Source organism: Calonectris borealis, chromosome 2, assembly GCF_964195595.1.
Source record: "Calonectris borealis chromosome 2, bCalBor7.hap1.2, whole genome shotgun sequence".
Classification (NCBI taxonomy): domain Eukaryota; kingdom Metazoa; phylum Chordata; class Aves; order Procellariiformes; family Procellariidae; genus Calonectris; species Calonectris borealis.
In genome coordinates this window covers 105330477-105349007 of record NC_134313.1, presented here as the reverse complement: position 1 = coordinate 105349007, position 18531 = coordinate 105330477, and the positions used below count along the sequence as shown (strand labels likewise).

Sequence of the window (18531 nt, the reverse complement as noted above, 5' to 3'; positions counted from 1 at the left end):
AGCACAGCTCCATACCCGCAGATTCAAAGGACCTCCATCCCCACCAAGTCACTTGTCTATGTGGCCAGGTTTTCAGAGGAGCTCAGCACCCTGGGAGCTTGTGCAGGTGCCTGCAGAAAGGCAAAGAAACTGCAGAAAAGCTGGCTCTACGAGTGAAGGCCATGCACTTGGAAATCTGGCCCTATGGGTGGCAAAATGCATCTCAGGATAAAAATTGCCCAGCATATCAACACCATTTTAATAAATACTAGTAGTGGTGAAATGATTTTTTAATAATGCTTTGACAATTAAGAAGCCTGACAGAAACAGAAACTGGAAATACCTTATCATCAACTCTTTGCAAAAGCGTATTTTTCATTCCAGTAAAAGAAACACATCAACTTTCCTTTTTCCGTCTTATTAAATATTTCCTAGACAAACTAGCCTGTCTTTGCTTAGTCAAGTATCACTACTTGTCTAAAAAAAACTAAAAGAAAAGCTTTTCTATGTTCACCATTCTTGATATCAATATTCATTAGAAAACAGAAATCATAGAAAGCATTCACTTCTATCTGAGAAAAATGAGTTCCGGAACACGTTTCCTCTATTTTGATGTACCTACTTAAATCTGAATAAACAGAGATCTAACCCTTATCATTCAGTGTGTTGTTTAAAGACTTCTGAGCTGGAGAATTCCTTCAGCTTTCTTAGCAGATGAAAGCACAGGATTTGGAACCACAACATACACGTCTGATTGCCTGTGTGCTTCTTCAGCCTCTCCAGATTGTTTATACCTCAAATGCTACCACTTACGTCTAGTGATTTCAGAAGACTACTCCTCCTGTTTGAAAGGCATGTATAGGCCAATGCATATATGGGCCAATGGTATAATGAATTCATAGAAGCAAAATGATACGCAGTCATAAACAGAAATTAAAACGAAGTGTTTTTCCAGAAGATAGGGTTCACAAATGCAGGGTTCACCAACGGTTTTCCAAAATGTTCTGCTGCACATAACAGAGCCGCAGAGCACGCCTGCACAGAACTGCAGCAGTGGAGGGACTTTAAAAGCTGAATATCCAAGCACCTGCTCATTGTGCTTTGCTCAGACTCTTGACTGCAGCGTCCGGTCCTGCGCCTTCCTCCTCACATTCTGATGGGATGTGGCAGTGCAAAACATATTAGTACTTACCAGATGAGCTGTGGGAATTCACCTGTGCCAGAATGGTATGGAAACTACTTATATTTCTGTGCCAGCCACGTCTGGGGAGGAGTCTCAAGAGCCTACAGCCTGCAGGCTCCAGGACAAAACTGATATGCAATTGCTCAGCGATGCGTAATATTGAAGCAATACTAAAAAAAATGACATTACAGTCATTTCTGTACAATATAGGCTAATACAGGATTCGGGGATTGCTCAAATTCAGCAGAACAGTAAATCAAAATTTCAATTAAAAGTGGATTACAAGTACTTAGGTTTATGGTCTGTCCCAAGCCAAAGACTTAAGCAAGACCGTTTTCCAGACCTTGGCTCTCATTTGTGAAGCCTCTACTTTCTGTTTTGTTTTGTTATTTAAACTTTTCATTTACAGAGCAGTAAGATTTTCATTTTTACAGCATTTTTTTTTCTTTCTGAGGCAGGAACTCGTCTTCACGAAGTAAGTCCCTGCTCTGCAAAACACTTGAGCTAACACAGAGGAAAAGTACAATCCTGCCATGTATCTCCGCAGCACCGGAGAAGCTTTACGGCGGCGAAACCGTAACACTCTGCTGGAGAGGGCAGCTTGTGCTGGCTGCGTGTCACAGAGCTGTACTCCATGGAGACGCTACAGGACCATCCACAGGAGGTGGGATGAGTGAGGCCATGTGTCCCTGGATCCACTGGCTGTTCTCCCCTAGGGAATGAGGAGAAACAGGAGCTACAGGAAAAAAAACCCTATTGCTCTGCGGTTGGGGTGGGAACCGCACAGCGAGCCCATGGCTCTCCTGCTGGTTGCACGTGCCCACACCCACCCCAGGAGCATGGCCAGCGGGCTCACACAATATTTAGGCTTTAGTCCATATACGGTATTTTGCTTTGGCACAGTCTAGTTGAGCTGTAAAATACATGTTTAATGTGCGTCATGCAGCTTTTAAAAGATCCCTCATGCAGAAATACTTGCAAAATTTTGGTAGGCACTGAAATGTTAGCATTTGACTAGTCCTAAAGCACAGAAGAAGCAGCTTACAGGATACCATCTGATTTGTGTGAAACCACATCTTACACCTGATGATCACTCTGACATCTGCTTGTCAAAAACCTACACCTTCTACGTTCATGGGATTTGTTTAAACAAGAGACAAAGTGTTACCTGGACCAAAATAGTGCTTCTCTCCTTCACATTTTTTTACACTGATCACACAGGGCTTGTTGACTTAACTATTTTTTTCTTCATGAGCTAAACTTTGGTTTTCTATAATGTCTTGAAACATTAAAAGAATGCTGTGACTGAAATCAAATAAATCAGAACATCCTAAAATGACTCCTAGAAATACAGCAGCATAAATGACTGATTCAGTCATTGTGCGTGGTTTCTGAATACGTAGTCAAGGTGATCGTATCTATGAAAGGCACGATGGAAACAACCACCAGCAATGTAAGGGCAAAACTTACAGCTACAACACAGGCGTAATAAAAACATACTATACTATTAGTTCCGATGACTGCAGAAGTACATTCACTCCTACTACTGTTATGAGAGTTTGCAAAGAACGTAAGATGTTTTTCAATTACCTATATCACATATACATATATATTAAGAGAACGTGAGTGGAGAACCAAACAGGAATGGGGGGAAGGCATATTTACTATTCAATACCTGCTTCCCTTTGCCCTACTCTGGTGTTATATTTTTTCTTTCAGGTTTCCCTACACTGAAATGAAAAGATTTCACAGGAATTTAAACCAGTACAGCAGACTAAACAAGATTCCCAATGTTTTCAACAATTACCATAATTAAAGATGCCTTTGCAGAATAAAGCCTAGGCTGGTTCTCTGTTGCCTGTTACTAGGTAGCTATTCCCATCGCTTCACATCAAATGAAACACCAGATGTTTCAAACTCAGAATGGTGGTAGCATAAACCAACTTACTATTCCCATGGTTTAGAATAAAATGGTAAAAAAAGGCCTATGTAAAGGCTGGAGAGGAAAGATGCTGCTTAATAAACAGCAGTTAACTACAGGCATGTATTTGAAATACTTATGAGGGTAACTTGGATGGCAAGGCAGTACCTGTTGTTGCTGAAAAGTGTTGTGCAAGAGAATAACAACTCTTTTTCTTTCCAATTTAAGAGATGAACAGTCTTTAAATATACACAGACATAACCACTGGGGATGAAGTTTGCATAAGTAGGCTGATTCAGCGAAGCATAGCTACGCAGCACATATGCAACAAGCAGTCAGTTGCCCATGTCAGGTTTCCTGTACTTTTATTTTAAATTAAAGTCCTGATAAAAGTCTGGAGTGCATGCAAGCTAACTAGGTGAACTTCCAAACATGTATTCTATGGGATTTCACCTGCAAAAAGTTGGTAGGTCTCTTCAAGTCATGTGACATGACTCGAGTATTGCTTTGTGGGAATTTCCCTCAGAAGGACTATTTTCACTTGGAAGTCTACAAAAAAGCATGAACCCAATCATTTTTCTAATTCCTCTTCCTTCCAAAACAATAACAACAAAACAACCATCCTTTTTTCCTACTTTCCCCAAAAAAGTGTTGTAAGAAAAACAGCCATTTCAAATAATAAAAAAAAAATCTAAATTTACTTGCTACTAAAATCTTCATACAAGCCTGCTTGGAATTCAGCCAGCATGAGTACTTTATTGTCACTTCACAGCCACCAATATAAGCTTCCAAAATAAATTGGCACAAGTGTTTCTGAAAATTTCCTATACATGAAGTATTTTGTATGGAGCGCTCTGATCTCCATCGACATTGTGCTTTTCATTGCTACCCAAGAGTGGCATCAGCCTGGAGTGCTATCTTCACCCTGCGCGAGACAGCGAGGTACAGGATGACTGGAAGAATCATCCCCCACACCACCTCCAGCTCAGAGCCCAGCACGCTTACAACGCTGTGATGCGAATTCGGAAGTATTATTCAAATGCAATGTACCCTCTGGGGCCACAAAGTCAGACTGAGGGTTGACAACAACTTAGCAGAGAGCTCAGCGCGTTCGCAATTTGTGGCTACACGTGTGAGTTTGTGCTGGGGCTCTTTAGCTCCCAAAAGCAGAAAAAGTCATTGTTCCAACAGGTCTTTGCCAACAATACAAAAGAAAATAATCTGCAGAGAAGGTCTCTTGTGTGGGCAGCAGAGAGAAAGGCAGCTCTCATGGTTTGATTCTCACTCTCATTTTATAGCACCAGATATACCTCCAAATTACTCCGGTTACTAAAGAATTATCAGGGCCATATATCTTTCTAAGTAATCATCATAATCTCTCTTTTTTCCTAGCAGAGATAAGGAATATATTTTGTTACCATTAGCAGGAAGATAGGTGAAAAGCTGGTACTGGCTTCTCTTTCTCTTTCCGTTGCAAACATAGAAGTTGACCTGCACAGGGCTGGTAATTCTCTGATTGCGGAAAGGTGGTATCTCAACCACCAACGAATTCTGTAAAAGCAATAAATCAGAAAGTCAAGGCACGACTAAGGCAGTCGAGCTGTATCCCGAGAGAGAGATGCCCGGGCTCACAAGGAGGAACACACACTCTGCAGGGGAACTGATAGGCTTTGTGGACAGGCATGGCCTCCCACCACCCCCAGTGTCCTCCATGCCAAGGAGTCCAGAAATAGGGAAATAGTATTTTAGCATGGCTCAGGCCTTTAGAAAATCACTAGCCTTCACCTCCTCCCTTTGGACAGCAAATATGATACCGCGTATGGACAAGGCTCTATCCCTCCTGCCTCTAACAAGAATCTGGGACCACAATCAAATCGTGGTCTCTAACTCAGCAGGAGAAAGCACAACCACTCGGCTGGCACGTCATCGCCAGTGCATCTCACCCCAACATGACTTCCTTTGAAAGGAGAATTAGGACAGGCATATGATTGTTCAAATATTTCCATTTTCCACAGTGAAATGTTTTTTCATATAACAACTCCTGAAGTTTTAAGCTTGCTAGTTTCTGTGGATGGGAGATCTTGCAAGAACATCTAGTGCTACAGGAAGAAAGGCTGGAGAGTGTGTAGATGATCTTCCACTGTCAGAAACCAAATGCTCCAGCACGGGGCTAAGGAACGACTTAGCTGCTAGGGCATCAGCTTACACAAATGCACAATGAAATCTGCTATGACCATCAAAACCTCCCTTGGCACTTTCTGAAAGAATAAAAGGGAACACTCGTCTTAGCATTTGGCCTGCATTCAGCTGAGGTCTTTAAATTGTTTGCCTGCATGTCTCCAGCAGGTTTGCAGCTAACAAACTGTTGCATATTCCTGCAGGGGTGGAATAGTGGCCATATTTCCCACTTATAGTCATGGCTGAGGGAGTCACACATCTCCAACTGTGGGGCTGATCTCCTGTGAGGGGACTCACATTTCTTCTGCCGACGGTAGACGAAAGCCAAGGAAAATTATCAGAAATTGCTTTGGGAGCAGAGGGAAGAACTGACCCAGCAAGACAGAAGATGAGCAGACAGGGCTGGCCCATCCCGGACAATGAAAAAATTTTTTCCAAATGGTCTCTCCTACTTTTGGGATAGCTTCCAACAACGGCTTTTTACCCCACGCTCCCATTAAAGAAAGATTTCCAGGAGGGGAGGCCTAAGTACTTGTTCTGTTTCAGTGGGGAGACACAGTGCCAAAGCCTTGGAAATCCCTCTTTAGTAACAGTGCTGGAGAAGGCAATATATATTTTTCATCTTGATGTTAAAATATTTAAGGCAGACTTACTGGCTTGCACATTTCTTTGTCGGTTTTGGCTTCCATTTCCCACACATGGTGACCATCTAAAAGACAAAAGAAAGAGATATCTAGTTCCGTCCTTTTTTCCTCTCCCAAGCCTACAAAAGAATGACTTTTGCAAAAAAATCTCTTTGAAGGGGCACTGCATATATGAAAACCAGCTCTCAAAATGCATTGGCCAAGCACTGCCCAACCAGGAGCCCATCTGGGTAACCCGCGGCGGGAGTCCACTTAGCTTTTTTGAAGTGGGGAACCACAATCCGGAGCGCATGATACTGCGATGGGGGAAAGCCATCGCGAGTTTATTCTGCCACCGGTTTGGACAAAATATGCAACTGTTCTACACCTTGGTTTCCCAAACTTTCAGACAAAAGTACTGCTACCTATGAGGCCTAGTAAGTCATATTCAACATTAATATTAAACAAAACAAAACAAAAAAGTAGTATTAAGGAAGCTCCTCAGCCATGCAGTATTTAATTTTAATATACTCCTAGCCTGACTTGTCATAATTCTGCTGCTTGGATCAAACGGCAAGGCCATCGGCTGGGAAACATAGCTTTTCACTCCATTTTAGAGTTGGTTTAGCTCAGCTACGGTGGTCCCACCCACAGTTTTCTGGAGCTGCTTCTAGTGGTGTGTTGGGTCCCCCTAATTTACTGCATTTCTGTTTTCAAGCAAACATAGATTTAAGCCACAGCTATCACTTTTTCTGGGGACCCATCTTTTGGAAGAAATTGGTTTTGTCTGGTCATTTTTCCTGCGCCTCACTGATACAGAAGTCACTGGTTAATAACGGGTTTTTTTTTTCTTCCTTGCGGCTTCAAAACTCAACAGCAAAGAAATTAGAAAAATAATACAAAACGTAAGGTTTCCATTCTGCAGGCCTAGAAAAACACAAACGTGTACGAAAGGCCACAGGCAGACCGCTGTCTAAGTTGGGCAGCGGGGACACATGCAGCTTCATGAGTCCCACCATTGTCAGATGTCACTGGAATGAAAGGGAAAATAAGACTTTATGTCATCTCTTTTGTATATTTATTGCAGCATCGGGACATGCAAATGCAAATATTAGCTATTTTGAACTTCATCACATAGACGTGGGCCTGCCTTAGAAAAACAGCTCTCGGCAAGGTAAAAGAGTGAATGCACTTTTTCTTCTCTCTTCGCTTTCGTGGCCAGGATGGAGGTGACGCATTTAGAACGGCCTGATTTATTACAAATGTCTGTAAATAATATTTTTGTGTACAGCTGTCCTACTGTGAAAGGAATGCTGCTGAGGGACTAGCCCTGGCGATTGTTTTAATGTCCAAAACCCCTTTCTTTTTAATGTATGGAAAGAAGCGCAACGTGAAAGCTGCAGCACAAATAGCACAGTGGATTTGGCAGGTCTTTCTGTAGGAAACAATTAGCAGATCTACCCTTAGTTTCTTCCTACATTTTAAATTGTGACGCTGGAAAAGGAATCCCTTTAATTGGTACTGCCACGTTCGGCTGCCGGGAGAGAAGGAGCAGCCAGACCGTGCTCGAGCCTGCTTAACGATGCCTTTTGAGAGCGCCAGAATTGAAGCAGACTTCTCGGGAGGACTGGCGATCACTTCACAATTTATCCAACAGATGCTTCCCCCGAGCTGTCAGTAAAAAAAAGCTGACCAAAATTCGGCAAGCCAGGACACATCCCTTGTCTGGGAGCAGCCTCCTTTATCTCCCGCCCTCTCCCTATAGAGCCCCTGTAGCCTTCCCTTCCCCCCCTCCCGCCCCAATTAATTCAATCAGTTGTAAAAGTAACACAACACCGACACTATCACACATTTTGCAAAGTCTAGGAACTTCTGCTTTGTAAGGGGTTTGATGGTGTTTTTTTTAAATCTACAGACGTCCAGACTAGTAGTTAACATGTGTTCAATTTGCCTTTGTAAACGGATTACCAGAAGTTCAGGTTTTTTGCTATGTTTAATTTCTGCTTTGCAAGACGAATGATCTGATTCAGGTTTCTGTTTTTTATTTCCTGCCGATACTTCAGTAAAATTCAAAATGACTCCATCTCTAGCTAATCTTTCAATTACTTCACGCAGCACTGCCTTTATGCGCTTTTGAAATTTTTATGATGACAAAGAGAGCTTGTTCAGAAATATTTTAAATGCTGTAATCTAAACTATTAGGAAAATAAAAATCCAGAGCCGTGGCTCGTCTTTGGAAGCTAATAAGAACAATACGGGTTTCGCTCCAAGAAATTCCCTTGAGACTGTCCAGACCGTCGCAGCTCAGCAACGGAGGGGAAGGGGAAGAGAGGGAAGAAGTAGGGAATAGACAACTCATTAACAGCTAGTGACATTTCATTTAACAAAAACACAGGGAGGAAAAGTTGTTATGAAGCAGAGACAAAAAAAAAAAAAAAAAAAAAAAAAAAGACAATTCCTCATATTACGTCTGGTGAACCAAGAGGGAAATCTCAACGCCCACGGACTGGGACCAGCTCCAGGAGGGAAACCTTAGACCACTACGTCAACCTCTTACAGTAAACATGTTTTGCAGGTTTACACAGTTCAGTTGAAATTAAAAAAAAAAAAAAAAAAAAAAAAGGAGAAAGGAATAATGGCTCCGGAACAGTTTGTGGGAGCCTGAAGCATCATGACAATCTCCCTGCACCGGAGAAAACGGTTTTGCCCCCAGTGCCCATACGCCGGGGACCCTGGGAGCAGGCGGGATGCCGCCTCCCGTCAGCGTGTGCTGGAGGAGCGAGGGCTGCTCGACCACAAAAGTTTCCATTGTACGCCTGCCACATCTGCAGCAGCCCGCCTGGTTCGGGGCCCGAGGCAACTCCCTCCTGGCCGCCGGCCAACCAAAGTACACCAGAGCAATTTATACCTTTCCAAAATGCAAATAATTCAAATTACAGACATAACACAAAGCTGAAGCAGACACATTTCAGGCATTCCCGTTAAAGTTTACTCTCTGGAATTACCGTACCCAAATGGGCAGTTGTTATACGGGGAGGGGGGGAGACGGAGGCAGAAGAGGAAGGAGAGGAGGAGGCAGGGAGGAAAAGGGAGAAGGGAGAAAACGGCTTTTCCAAAGGTCTCATTTCATTCCCTTTCATTTCGCTATTTACTTTTACCGAGTAATACGAAGTGTCTTCTCCAAACCAAATGCCTGACTTTGTTTTGGCGTTTTTAAGATTTATAGTGCAATATTTTGAACAGAAAGACATCTTTTTATATAGCTAAAAAGTTGCGTCAAGGTATTATACTGGATTTGTTTTATTTTGTGGGTTTTTTCACAAAAGCGAAATAAAAACAAAACATCCGTGCACAGAACCGCAGGGCAAAAGCCCTGCAGAGTCCCCGGTGGAGTGCCCCGCTCCCCCGCTGCCAGCAGCAGCAGCAGTCGACCCGACAAAGCCAAGGCTTCACCTGGGGACGCGTGCCAAGGGCTGGAAGAAGGACCTTCGAATCCCTCCTCCTCCAAAGAGGCAGCGCAGGCGTTGGCAGTGCCAGGGGAGTGAGAAACCCCCAGTTTCGCACGGGCTCTCCGACTGCGGCCGGGCTCGGTGCTGCACTGACAGGTGGCCATCAGCGCTGCCGCCAGCTGAAGACACCGGGTTTTGCCAGGAAGCCTGACATTTACAGGCCGATGGCTGTTATTTATAGCCATCCCTGCTTCGGGTGCACTTCGCCACCAGCCGCTTCAGCCTTTTTTTTTTCGGTGCTGCGACACTCAGAGCACCTGGGATTGCTAATGACGAAAATACCGTGAACCTACCACGTTACATGGGGTGGATTTTCAGCTTTGCAAAACATAAATACTCCGTTTTAACATGCGGCAGCTGAACAGTGAATGGGCCTTTGTAGTCTGCTCTTATCAGCCGCTCGCTCCGGCGTTAAAGGAAACTGCGCACAAGTCCAGAAGTAAAAATACTCTAATTCATCAGGGAATTCCCTGCAGTATGAGTCACTGAACGGCTTCCCCACCACACCCAGCTACAAGATTTCCACATAAAAAGGCACTGTAGAGGCCTGTTTTAACACAGAAGCAGCGCTAAAAAGTACTTGTGTAAATCTAGCGGCATCAGTTATTCACACATAAAGCCTAGCAGACCACAACATGTGGATTTTCTTCATGGAAGAGCAACACAAAGAGCTGTAAAGACTTTCCAAAGAAATTTTTCTACCACCTTCCCCTCCTCGCTGCCCATCAGGACAGATCCCCCAGGGTTTCCAGGGCTGGGTTTACCTTCATACCCCAGGGAACTGCAAGCGTAGTGCCAGGGGTTCATTCACAAGCTCACAACAGTCAAACCACCGGTGTAACTTTCATTACAGACTGATGGATGGCAGAAAGGGGAAAGAATACACAGTACCAAAAAAACCCCAAGCCTGGAAACTCAGGAGGGTATAACATCTGGCAACCACTTAAACCCTGCCTCTATGAAATGGGCATAATGGGAGCGTTCAGATATATTTAAGTGATTTCACTTTACTACAGGAGGTTAAAACAGTCTATATTCTTTAGTAGTCCTATGTTCACTTGAGATATGAGAATAGAAGACATTATCTAGGGTTTCACTGCCTGTATGCAGTGTACATTTTATACTCTTCCAGCCTGAGCTCAACAGAGTTTGACTGCACTGGCTGGACTGTAAATCTGTATTTACATTCATATGTTGCAAGTAAGATGGTGAAACTAGCTCTGCCGTCCCAAAGGAACCCACTACTTGATTAATGTGTTGTGAGATTACCCTAAACAATAATGCCTATATTACACCCCAGATTACTTTAACATGTCCACAACAGGCAGGGCACAGATGCAATGCAGAATGATTATACAGCGTAATTTTGAGGTGCTCTGCAAGGGTTGTCTACCTTCCTATTTCGCCCTGTTAATGCATATGCAAATCCCTTAGGAGTGAAGGATTTGCAAGTTTTCAGTTTGCACCCCAACCCCTTTTCTCTGGCAAGTACACTCACAGCGCTGCGATGACTGATCTGTGAACAGCTCTGGAAGGAAAGGATGGGTTTCCAGCCAGAGAAGAGGATGAAGACTTAGGCAAAGTCTTGTCATTCGGACTGAAGAGTCATCCAGTTTTGTGCAGAGATGCTATCAGCTTCCAGGCGCAGGGCAGGTTGGCCAGGTGTGCGCCTGGGCTGGCAATGAGAGAGGCAAAGAGGCGGCTCCGTTGCTTGGAGAGCACTCCCCACGCCAGTCCTGGGCATGACCCACTGGCACCATCTCACCCGCCGGCGGACATGCATTGGATTGGGATGATGTGAGCCCAGGACTGGCGTGGGGAGTGCTCTCCTCCAAGCATCTGGGGATGCCACAAGGAGCTTTTCTAGGCTGGTCTTGCAGGTGTCTTGCTGTGCACAACATTTCCCCAGCTGGACACCAGCAAGCCCAATAATCTGTGGGTGGGAGTCTATGCCCGTGTTTACACACTGGTGTACGTTTTAAAGACATTTACAAGGGACAGGCTATAAGGATGAACCAACACCAGCCAAGCAGTCTGCCATGGGATGTACAGGGAAGATGGGGCAGGAAGAGAGCAAGAAAACATTCACGAATGCAGAGGGAGCGGGGACTAAGTATCTGCAATGTAAGCAGCCCGGACCTTTCTTTCAACCACCTCAGTGGCGCTTCACCTTCCTGAGATCCGTCATCTCTTAGGACTCTGTGAGGAAGAAGAGGCCTCCCAGTCGTGTGTGTGCCCCGAGCCACCTGCAGAGCAGGTCCACCTCCTGCCGTTGCTCTCACTGGTGCCATGGCCTGCCTGCTGCCTGGCACCTCGTCCCCGTCTGCCTCTCCAGCCACCTTGATCTCCCCTTTGCTCTTCCACTACTTTTGCTATGTGACCACACGGCTGGACTGATCTTCACGTCCTTTATTTCCTTCTTCCTTGCCAGGAAGACCCCAGCTGTTCCTCTCTGCCCTCCTCACAGCCTACTGTCCTGCTACAGAGACTTACCCCATAGCTTTGCTCCTTGTCCCCGGCATGTCTTACAGCATGCATCAATCCATGTGCAGTGTGGTTCACGCATAACTGACCTATTTGCATTTCCACATCAAAGCTGCTATATTTGCTTGTCTCTCCTCATAAGCATTTTTGCAGCATACGGATTTTGTCCATTCCTTCAGCTATACACTTCTGCAGTATTGAGCTGAATATTATGTAGACTTACGTGTGTCTATCATGCATATGATGCTCTCAAGTTACTTTTTCTCTCTTTTTTACCTTAAATTAACAATAAAAAAGTCATGCAGCAACCAGGTGATAAAAATCCAGTACTAACTGTATCTTACAGTACTTTGGCATCTGTGCCAGACATGCGCTTCCTCTCTGGAAGGTGAGCATCTGGTAGCTCAGGTGGCCAAGCCAAAAGCTGAGGGACTCACTTTGCCTAAACGGTGAGCCTTTTTAGCTGCTTTTACCACAGTATGTCTAACAGACTTAATTATTCTGAGTTCAAGTGTTTGCAAATGAACTGTAATTTTAGTCCAGGTAATTAAAAGGAGGCACTGTGCTGACAACTGACTGATCGGGGTTCATTTTGAGCCAAAACCATTGGAATGACCTGCCAGATCCTATTTTCAGCAGAATGGATGCTGGTTATGCAATTTGTGCTCTCTGGCACCTCCCCCTATTCAAATTACCATTGGTCTGAGGGTTTTATTTAATAAGTCTCAGTAATTCCAGGTCTAAGACACTCAACTTCCAAGTAAAACTGCAGCTTGACATCCCTGCAAAATCCCTCTAGAGCAGGCAGGTTGAACCAAGCACACCCAGCACAGCCACCCACCAGCAGTCATGACAATACTTCACTCTGTCTTTGGTTACATTTGTGTCATCTCCTTGTCTTCACAATTTTACTTTCCTCTGGGAGCCTCTAGTAGGTTGAACCTGTGACTTCGCAGCTGAAACTGAGTAATATATTCCTGGTCCATCTTCTTCAGTCTAATCTGTCTCATATTTTCTCAGAGACTACTGGAGTAACAAACCTCACAGCCAGTTTAAACCAAGTTCCAAATTTTCCTTCCATGAACAATTCTTTTCCTCTGCTGCTTCTGTGCTTGATGCCAACACCACCACCTGTACTATAGCTACTCCTACTTCTTTCTCATCTCAAACTCAAGATGTAAGTTTGATCCAAATGCTTTCAATTCTTCCTTCTTGATTATTTTTTAAGACACAAATTCTTCAGTTTATCTATATGGCCACAACTCCTCATCCTGCCACTATGGAAAACCCTCATGACTTTTTAGCAGAGTCTAAACAGTAAACTTTTGAATGGCATTTTTATTTTTTCCATCTCACTGTCCCCCTCATGTCCCTTTTCTTGTTTCTCTTGTCCAAGAAGGTCAGGCTCAATCTTAGAGGTCCCTCCTCCTCTCCTCTGATTACCTGCCTTGACATCAGCGTCCCTGCAACAAGGGACACCTTGGAAATGTCTTATCTCTCTATTCCTCTCTTAAATATCATTGCACTTTCTTCCACATTGCTCTTGAAGGTGTAATCTTATTTCCTCAACAGACCTAAAAGGAACATGGTCCTCTTCCCTCAGCTCTCCCCACTTTTCCTGTGATGCCCACCTGAGACATGAACCAATTCTTAATGATGTCAGGGAAGTAAGAGGAGACAAGGAGTTGCGCTTTTCCAAAAGATGCAGATAATCCCTCCAAAAACTAAGTACTTTGAAGGTATCCCCTTGTATTGGTTTATGCGGCGAGGTTTTGGTAGCAGTGGCACTGCAGGGGTGGCCTCTGTGAGAAGATGCCAGAAGCTGCCCTCATGAAGGACAGAGCCAGCTCCAGCCAGCTCCAAGATGGTCCCGTCGCTGGCCAAAGCTGAGCCCATCAGCAAAGCTGGTGGCGCCTCTCTAACAACGTATTTAAGAAGGGGTAAAAAACGCTGCGCAGCGTGTGAGAGAGAGGAGTGAGAATATGTGAGAGACACAACCCTGCAGACACCAAAGTCAGTGAAGAAGGAGGGGGAGGAGGCGCTCCAGGCGCCTGAGCAGAGATTCTCCTACAGCCCATGGAGAAGACCACGGTGAAGCAGGTTGTCCCTCTGCAGCCCATGGAGACAGCCACACCAGAGCAGATACCCACCCTGCAGCCTGGGCAGAGCCCACGCTCCTGGAGCAGGCTCCTGTCAGGAGCTGCAGCCTGTGAAGAGGAGCCTGCTCAGAAGTAGGTTTTCTGGCAGGAACTGCGGTTGTGGGGGACCTACGCTGGAGCAGTCTGTTCCTGAAGGACTGAACCTCATGGAGAGGACTCACACTGGAGCAGTTCATGAAGGACTGTCTCCCGTGGGAGGGAGCCACGCTGGAGCAGGGGAACAGCGTGGGGAGGAAGGAGCGGCAGAGAGGAGCTGTTAAGGACTGACCGCAGCCCCCATTCCCCGTCCCTCTGTGCCACTCGGGGGGAGGAGGTAGAAGTCGGGAATGAAGGAGTGAAGTTGAGCTTGGGCAGGGAAAAAGGGCTAAAGGTGTTTTTTAGTTTTGACTTTGTGTCTCACTATCGTACTCTATTTTTAATTGGCAATAAATTATTTTTCCCAAGTGGAGTCTGTTTTGCCTGTGACAGTAACTGGTAAGCAATCTCCCTGTCTTTATCTTGACCCATGAGCTTTTTCATCTTACTTTCTCCCCCCTGTCCTGTTGAGGAGGGGGAGTGTGAGAGCAGCTTGGTGGGTACCTGGCAGCCAGCAAAGGTCAACCCACCACACTCCTTTCCTCTACTGTCTTTAGGCACTGATTGCTTCATTACACTCTCAGCTTTCTGGTAAGGGCTGTGAATTCCTGTGTGTTTGGACAGAGGGTCCTACTGGAACAGTTACAGTAAAAACTATCTGAAATCTTGTGCTAGTTATAAAAGTTCAGAGACAAAGCTTTGATTGCACAGATACAGCTGCTTGAAGCCACTTAGTCTGGCAAAGACATGAAAGAATAAACTTCAAGCATTCAGTCACTGTTTCTGTAATAATTAAAAATTTACAGGATTACTCAGACAAGTGACTTTTAACTGGAGACCATATGGTTATTCCTTATTTCTCTGTTGTCCACAGTAAGTATCTGTGATTGATTGATCTCGTTCTTCACTGTGAGAGCAACACCCTGGATGAGGCTTGGTGCCGCTGATACCATCTCACGCGTATGGCTGCTGTCCCGTTCTGTCTTTGCCATTCCCTAGACTAAACAGCCAGGAAAAACTGAAACGTGCTGACATTTCCTACAAGCTACATCACTGCTCCTGCATGCGCGTGAAAGGGTTCCACCATCAAATGACTCCACCATTTGATGACACTATTTGCCCAAGGATATCTATTTCTGGGCAGTGGCCAGAAACCCCTTCAGCTATCAATACATCTCTAGGAAATAGGTTCAAGTGACCTTCACATGAACTCCATGCTCCCAACTTGTATGCCTTTGAAGTTTCCAGTTTATCTAGTTTCCAGAATTTTTAACCTCACTGCGCATGAGTCAGCGTGCAACCGCTCACTGCCAACTGGAACGTGTGTCCTGAACTTGGATAAACAGACAGATAAAGACAAAATTATGTAGTATCTGTCCATCTGACTAGAGGGGGGAAAGGGAGTTTTGCCACTTGCTTATTTATTATGTGAGCTACAGTATGATTACCAGTGTGAAACGTGACCCCTTTTTGGCCAGTTGCCCCCCAAACTGTGACTGCTACTGGCAATGGAAAGAGCAATGGAAAGATCTCTGAGAATGTAAGATCTTTTACCAAATGGAGCTCTGCCAAGACTCAGGTCACCCGTCTCCCCATCACATCACATCATGTCAAAACAAGACTCCAAACCCTGAGCTCCAAAGTGTAGCTGAGTCAAAGCAAAAAGCCCACATGCTTCCCCAATGCATCCGTTCCATTCACATGCCACTCAAATGTTTCGTCAACATATCATCTTCCAGAACTTTTTATAAGTCTCCTGAAGCTAAAATACTGCACTTGAGTTACCTGCCATACAGCAAGGTAACTTTTGCTCACACAACATATGGGAAACAGAACTGAATTTCTCAGACTGACATTTGTACCTTAAAGCAGCAACTGATTGATTCTAATCTTTGCCAGAGACAGTGAAATTTGAGAGGAACAAAAAACCTGTGAAATGCTTGAGTGGACACTTAAATTCATCCAGCTTCCTTCTTTTCCATACCGCATTTACTTTGTGCAAACATTCGGCTGACCAAGCCTGACCACACGTCTAACGGGAGGCAAACTGTATGTTTTCCCATCTGAAATACTTACAGAAAAGCGTGATTTCCTTTGGCATATAGACCAAAAAATTTGGTGATTTCACCCAGCTATCTTTCATCTGCTCTAGTATAACTATTACCATGCCACGTCAGCGCCTTCATGTTCTAAGAGCAAAACCTGTTCCAGCAGGGAAGAGGAACAGTTTTGACAGAAAAATCCATTTAACAAAATAAAAACAACAGCAGAATGAACAGTTTGAAGCAGGAACTAAAACTGAAAAACTCTTTAATTGATTGAAAATATTCAGAAAGAGAAAAACCCCTGGAGGAAATGTTGCTTAGGTGCTGTTTATTTCTCTGTCTTTCAGGAACTTGAGTTTCAAAGGCTTCGGGCACAATAGCTGAGGATATTATGTAGTTAGGTTACAGAGTGTGTAGGTGCTAGGATCACTGTTGATTTGAAGGCTGAGTAATTAACAACATGTTCAAAACCATTGAAGTCTGTAAGCCTGGAGTTACTCAGAGATACAGCGTTACAAATTGTGAACTCTATTAACGTCCATCAAAGACAGTGATGCATCTTCAGGGAGGGGCATTTGTCAGAAGGAAGCTCAAATGCAGGCATCTGACCAGGACAAAATGGCCCTCAACATTAACAGTCCAGAATCAGAATTTCAAAGTCAGCGTTATTTGAGAAATTAATCCTGTAGAGAAGTTGGGTGTTACATTTCTGCCTTTTCACTCTTTAAAACTCTTGCCTTGAGCCCTGGTCACTAAGCACAAAACCAAAGAAATGGGTTTGGAGTGCTAACTTAACTAGTGGAAACTCAACTGAATGATAATTAATAATAATACACCAAATATCCATTTCTTCCCATAGATCACAACTTGCTAATAATGAAGATTTCAGTCAGCTTAACCTGATCTCTTAGGTATGTCTAGACTTAGCCAAATCCGTGAAGTCCAGAAATACTTGAGCTAGTTCCAGTGCCAAAATCATTCTAGCTACAGGAGTAAGGAGCAATTTTTGAGCAAGGAGCAACTTTCGGGGTAGATTAACTCTTTCAGATCTTAGTGCGAGACTCTTTCTAAATCCCAAAATATCTTGGGCAACTCTACAATGTCCTAGAGCATGCCAGGAAGACATACCCATAACTTTCCTGTGCTTTGTGCTTGGGATATTGGCTTTGTGTCTCACCAGTGAGCTTTCACTTGTCAGTGACAGGAAACATTTTGTGAACTCAGTGAAGAGAAACTAGGATTTTTCCACCGCACTCAGTTTTATAGATCACTAATCATAATCTGATATACTAGGAGCCAGCAGTCTGGTCATTTCTGCTAGGCTTTTGTGCTGCTTTGTGCTCAGTAACTCATATCACCTTCAAAAACCTAGCTTTGAAAACAAATACACAGTGTTTGCGAAAGTTGTTACCAAAAAAAGGTCGCTGACAGATATATATTCCTTAAAACATTCTCCAAACACCTCTGCATTTTTGAACTTCCCTCAAGATTTTTGTTGCCTGGTACATTTATAATTTAGAAATGAAATAACAAGTTCTAAAAAGGTAAGTAAATAAATCAGTATTTTTTATTATAATCCCAGATCACGATCCATGCTCTTGCAGATTCATGTGTTAGATAGGAAACATTTTGTCCCTCCTAGCCAAACACCTCCTCCCATAGCTAACAAACATCAACTTCATTTCATCCGCTTTTGTAATTAAAATGCACACCTTGCCTCCACAGCGAATACCAGCATACAGACATCAAGGGCCCTTGCTGGTAAGAAGTTGCAGACTTTCTTATATTTTAGAAAGTAGAAAAACAGATTGGTACTGGACGTCCTAAACCTAGCACCCAACAACCATGACACGCAGATGCACGAGACCCTTTTGAAACTCAGGAAGAGAAAAGCATGACTACAAAGAGAGACAGAAAGTGAAAGAAGATAAGAAAAACAATTGTTAGTGTAATTTGTAAGAGATGAAGTCATTGTGGGACTCCCCCTCCCCAGTCTAAGGAAATTCTGAATTTAAAAGAATGAATCTCTCAGCATTCACATTTTTACTACCACTAGGCTTCTCGGACGGTCGTTTTATACCATCGTTTATCACTGGAAAATATGGTCTGATGTGTAAGCAATAAAAACGTTGACCAAAATTCCGTAAAATAAGGACTCATTTCAACACATGAGAACTTTTTTACGGTACTGTAAAAAGGCTTGAGCAAATTTTAGTCCACTTCTGAAAAGACTCATTATTTATCCAAAGGGGTGCCTTCTGCCTCAGCGCTGGACCACACCGTGAGGGGTTTCTCCTTTCAGAGGAGGTCCTCAGAGCGCTCCTCCCACAGTCCTTTCAGTGCGCCCTCATCCCTCGGCTGCCGCGTTCCTCCTC

The 18531-nt window shown here is 44.1% G+C and overlaps 1 protein-coding gene across 3 annotated transcripts in view; it reads right to left on the bottom strand.

Moving 5' to 3' along the window:
* Positions 1–18531, bottom strand: part of NFATC1 (nuclear factor of activated T cells 1) — a 112325-nt gene that overhangs the window by 43293 nt on the left and 50501 nt on the right. For 2 of the 3 annotated variants that reach the window (XM_075142847.1, XM_075142848.1), the window contains exons 7-8: positions 5915–5970; positions 4502–4634 (exon numbers count right to left, since the gene is read on the bottom strand). In XM_075142847.1, the coding sequence (XP_074998948.1) occupies positions 4502–4634; positions 5915–5970 (189 nt within the window). Of the gene's footprint in view, positions 1–1718; positions 1875–4501; positions 4635–5914; positions 5971–18531 lie in introns of those variants that run through there. The other variant, XM_075142849.1, reaches the window with a different exon arrangement.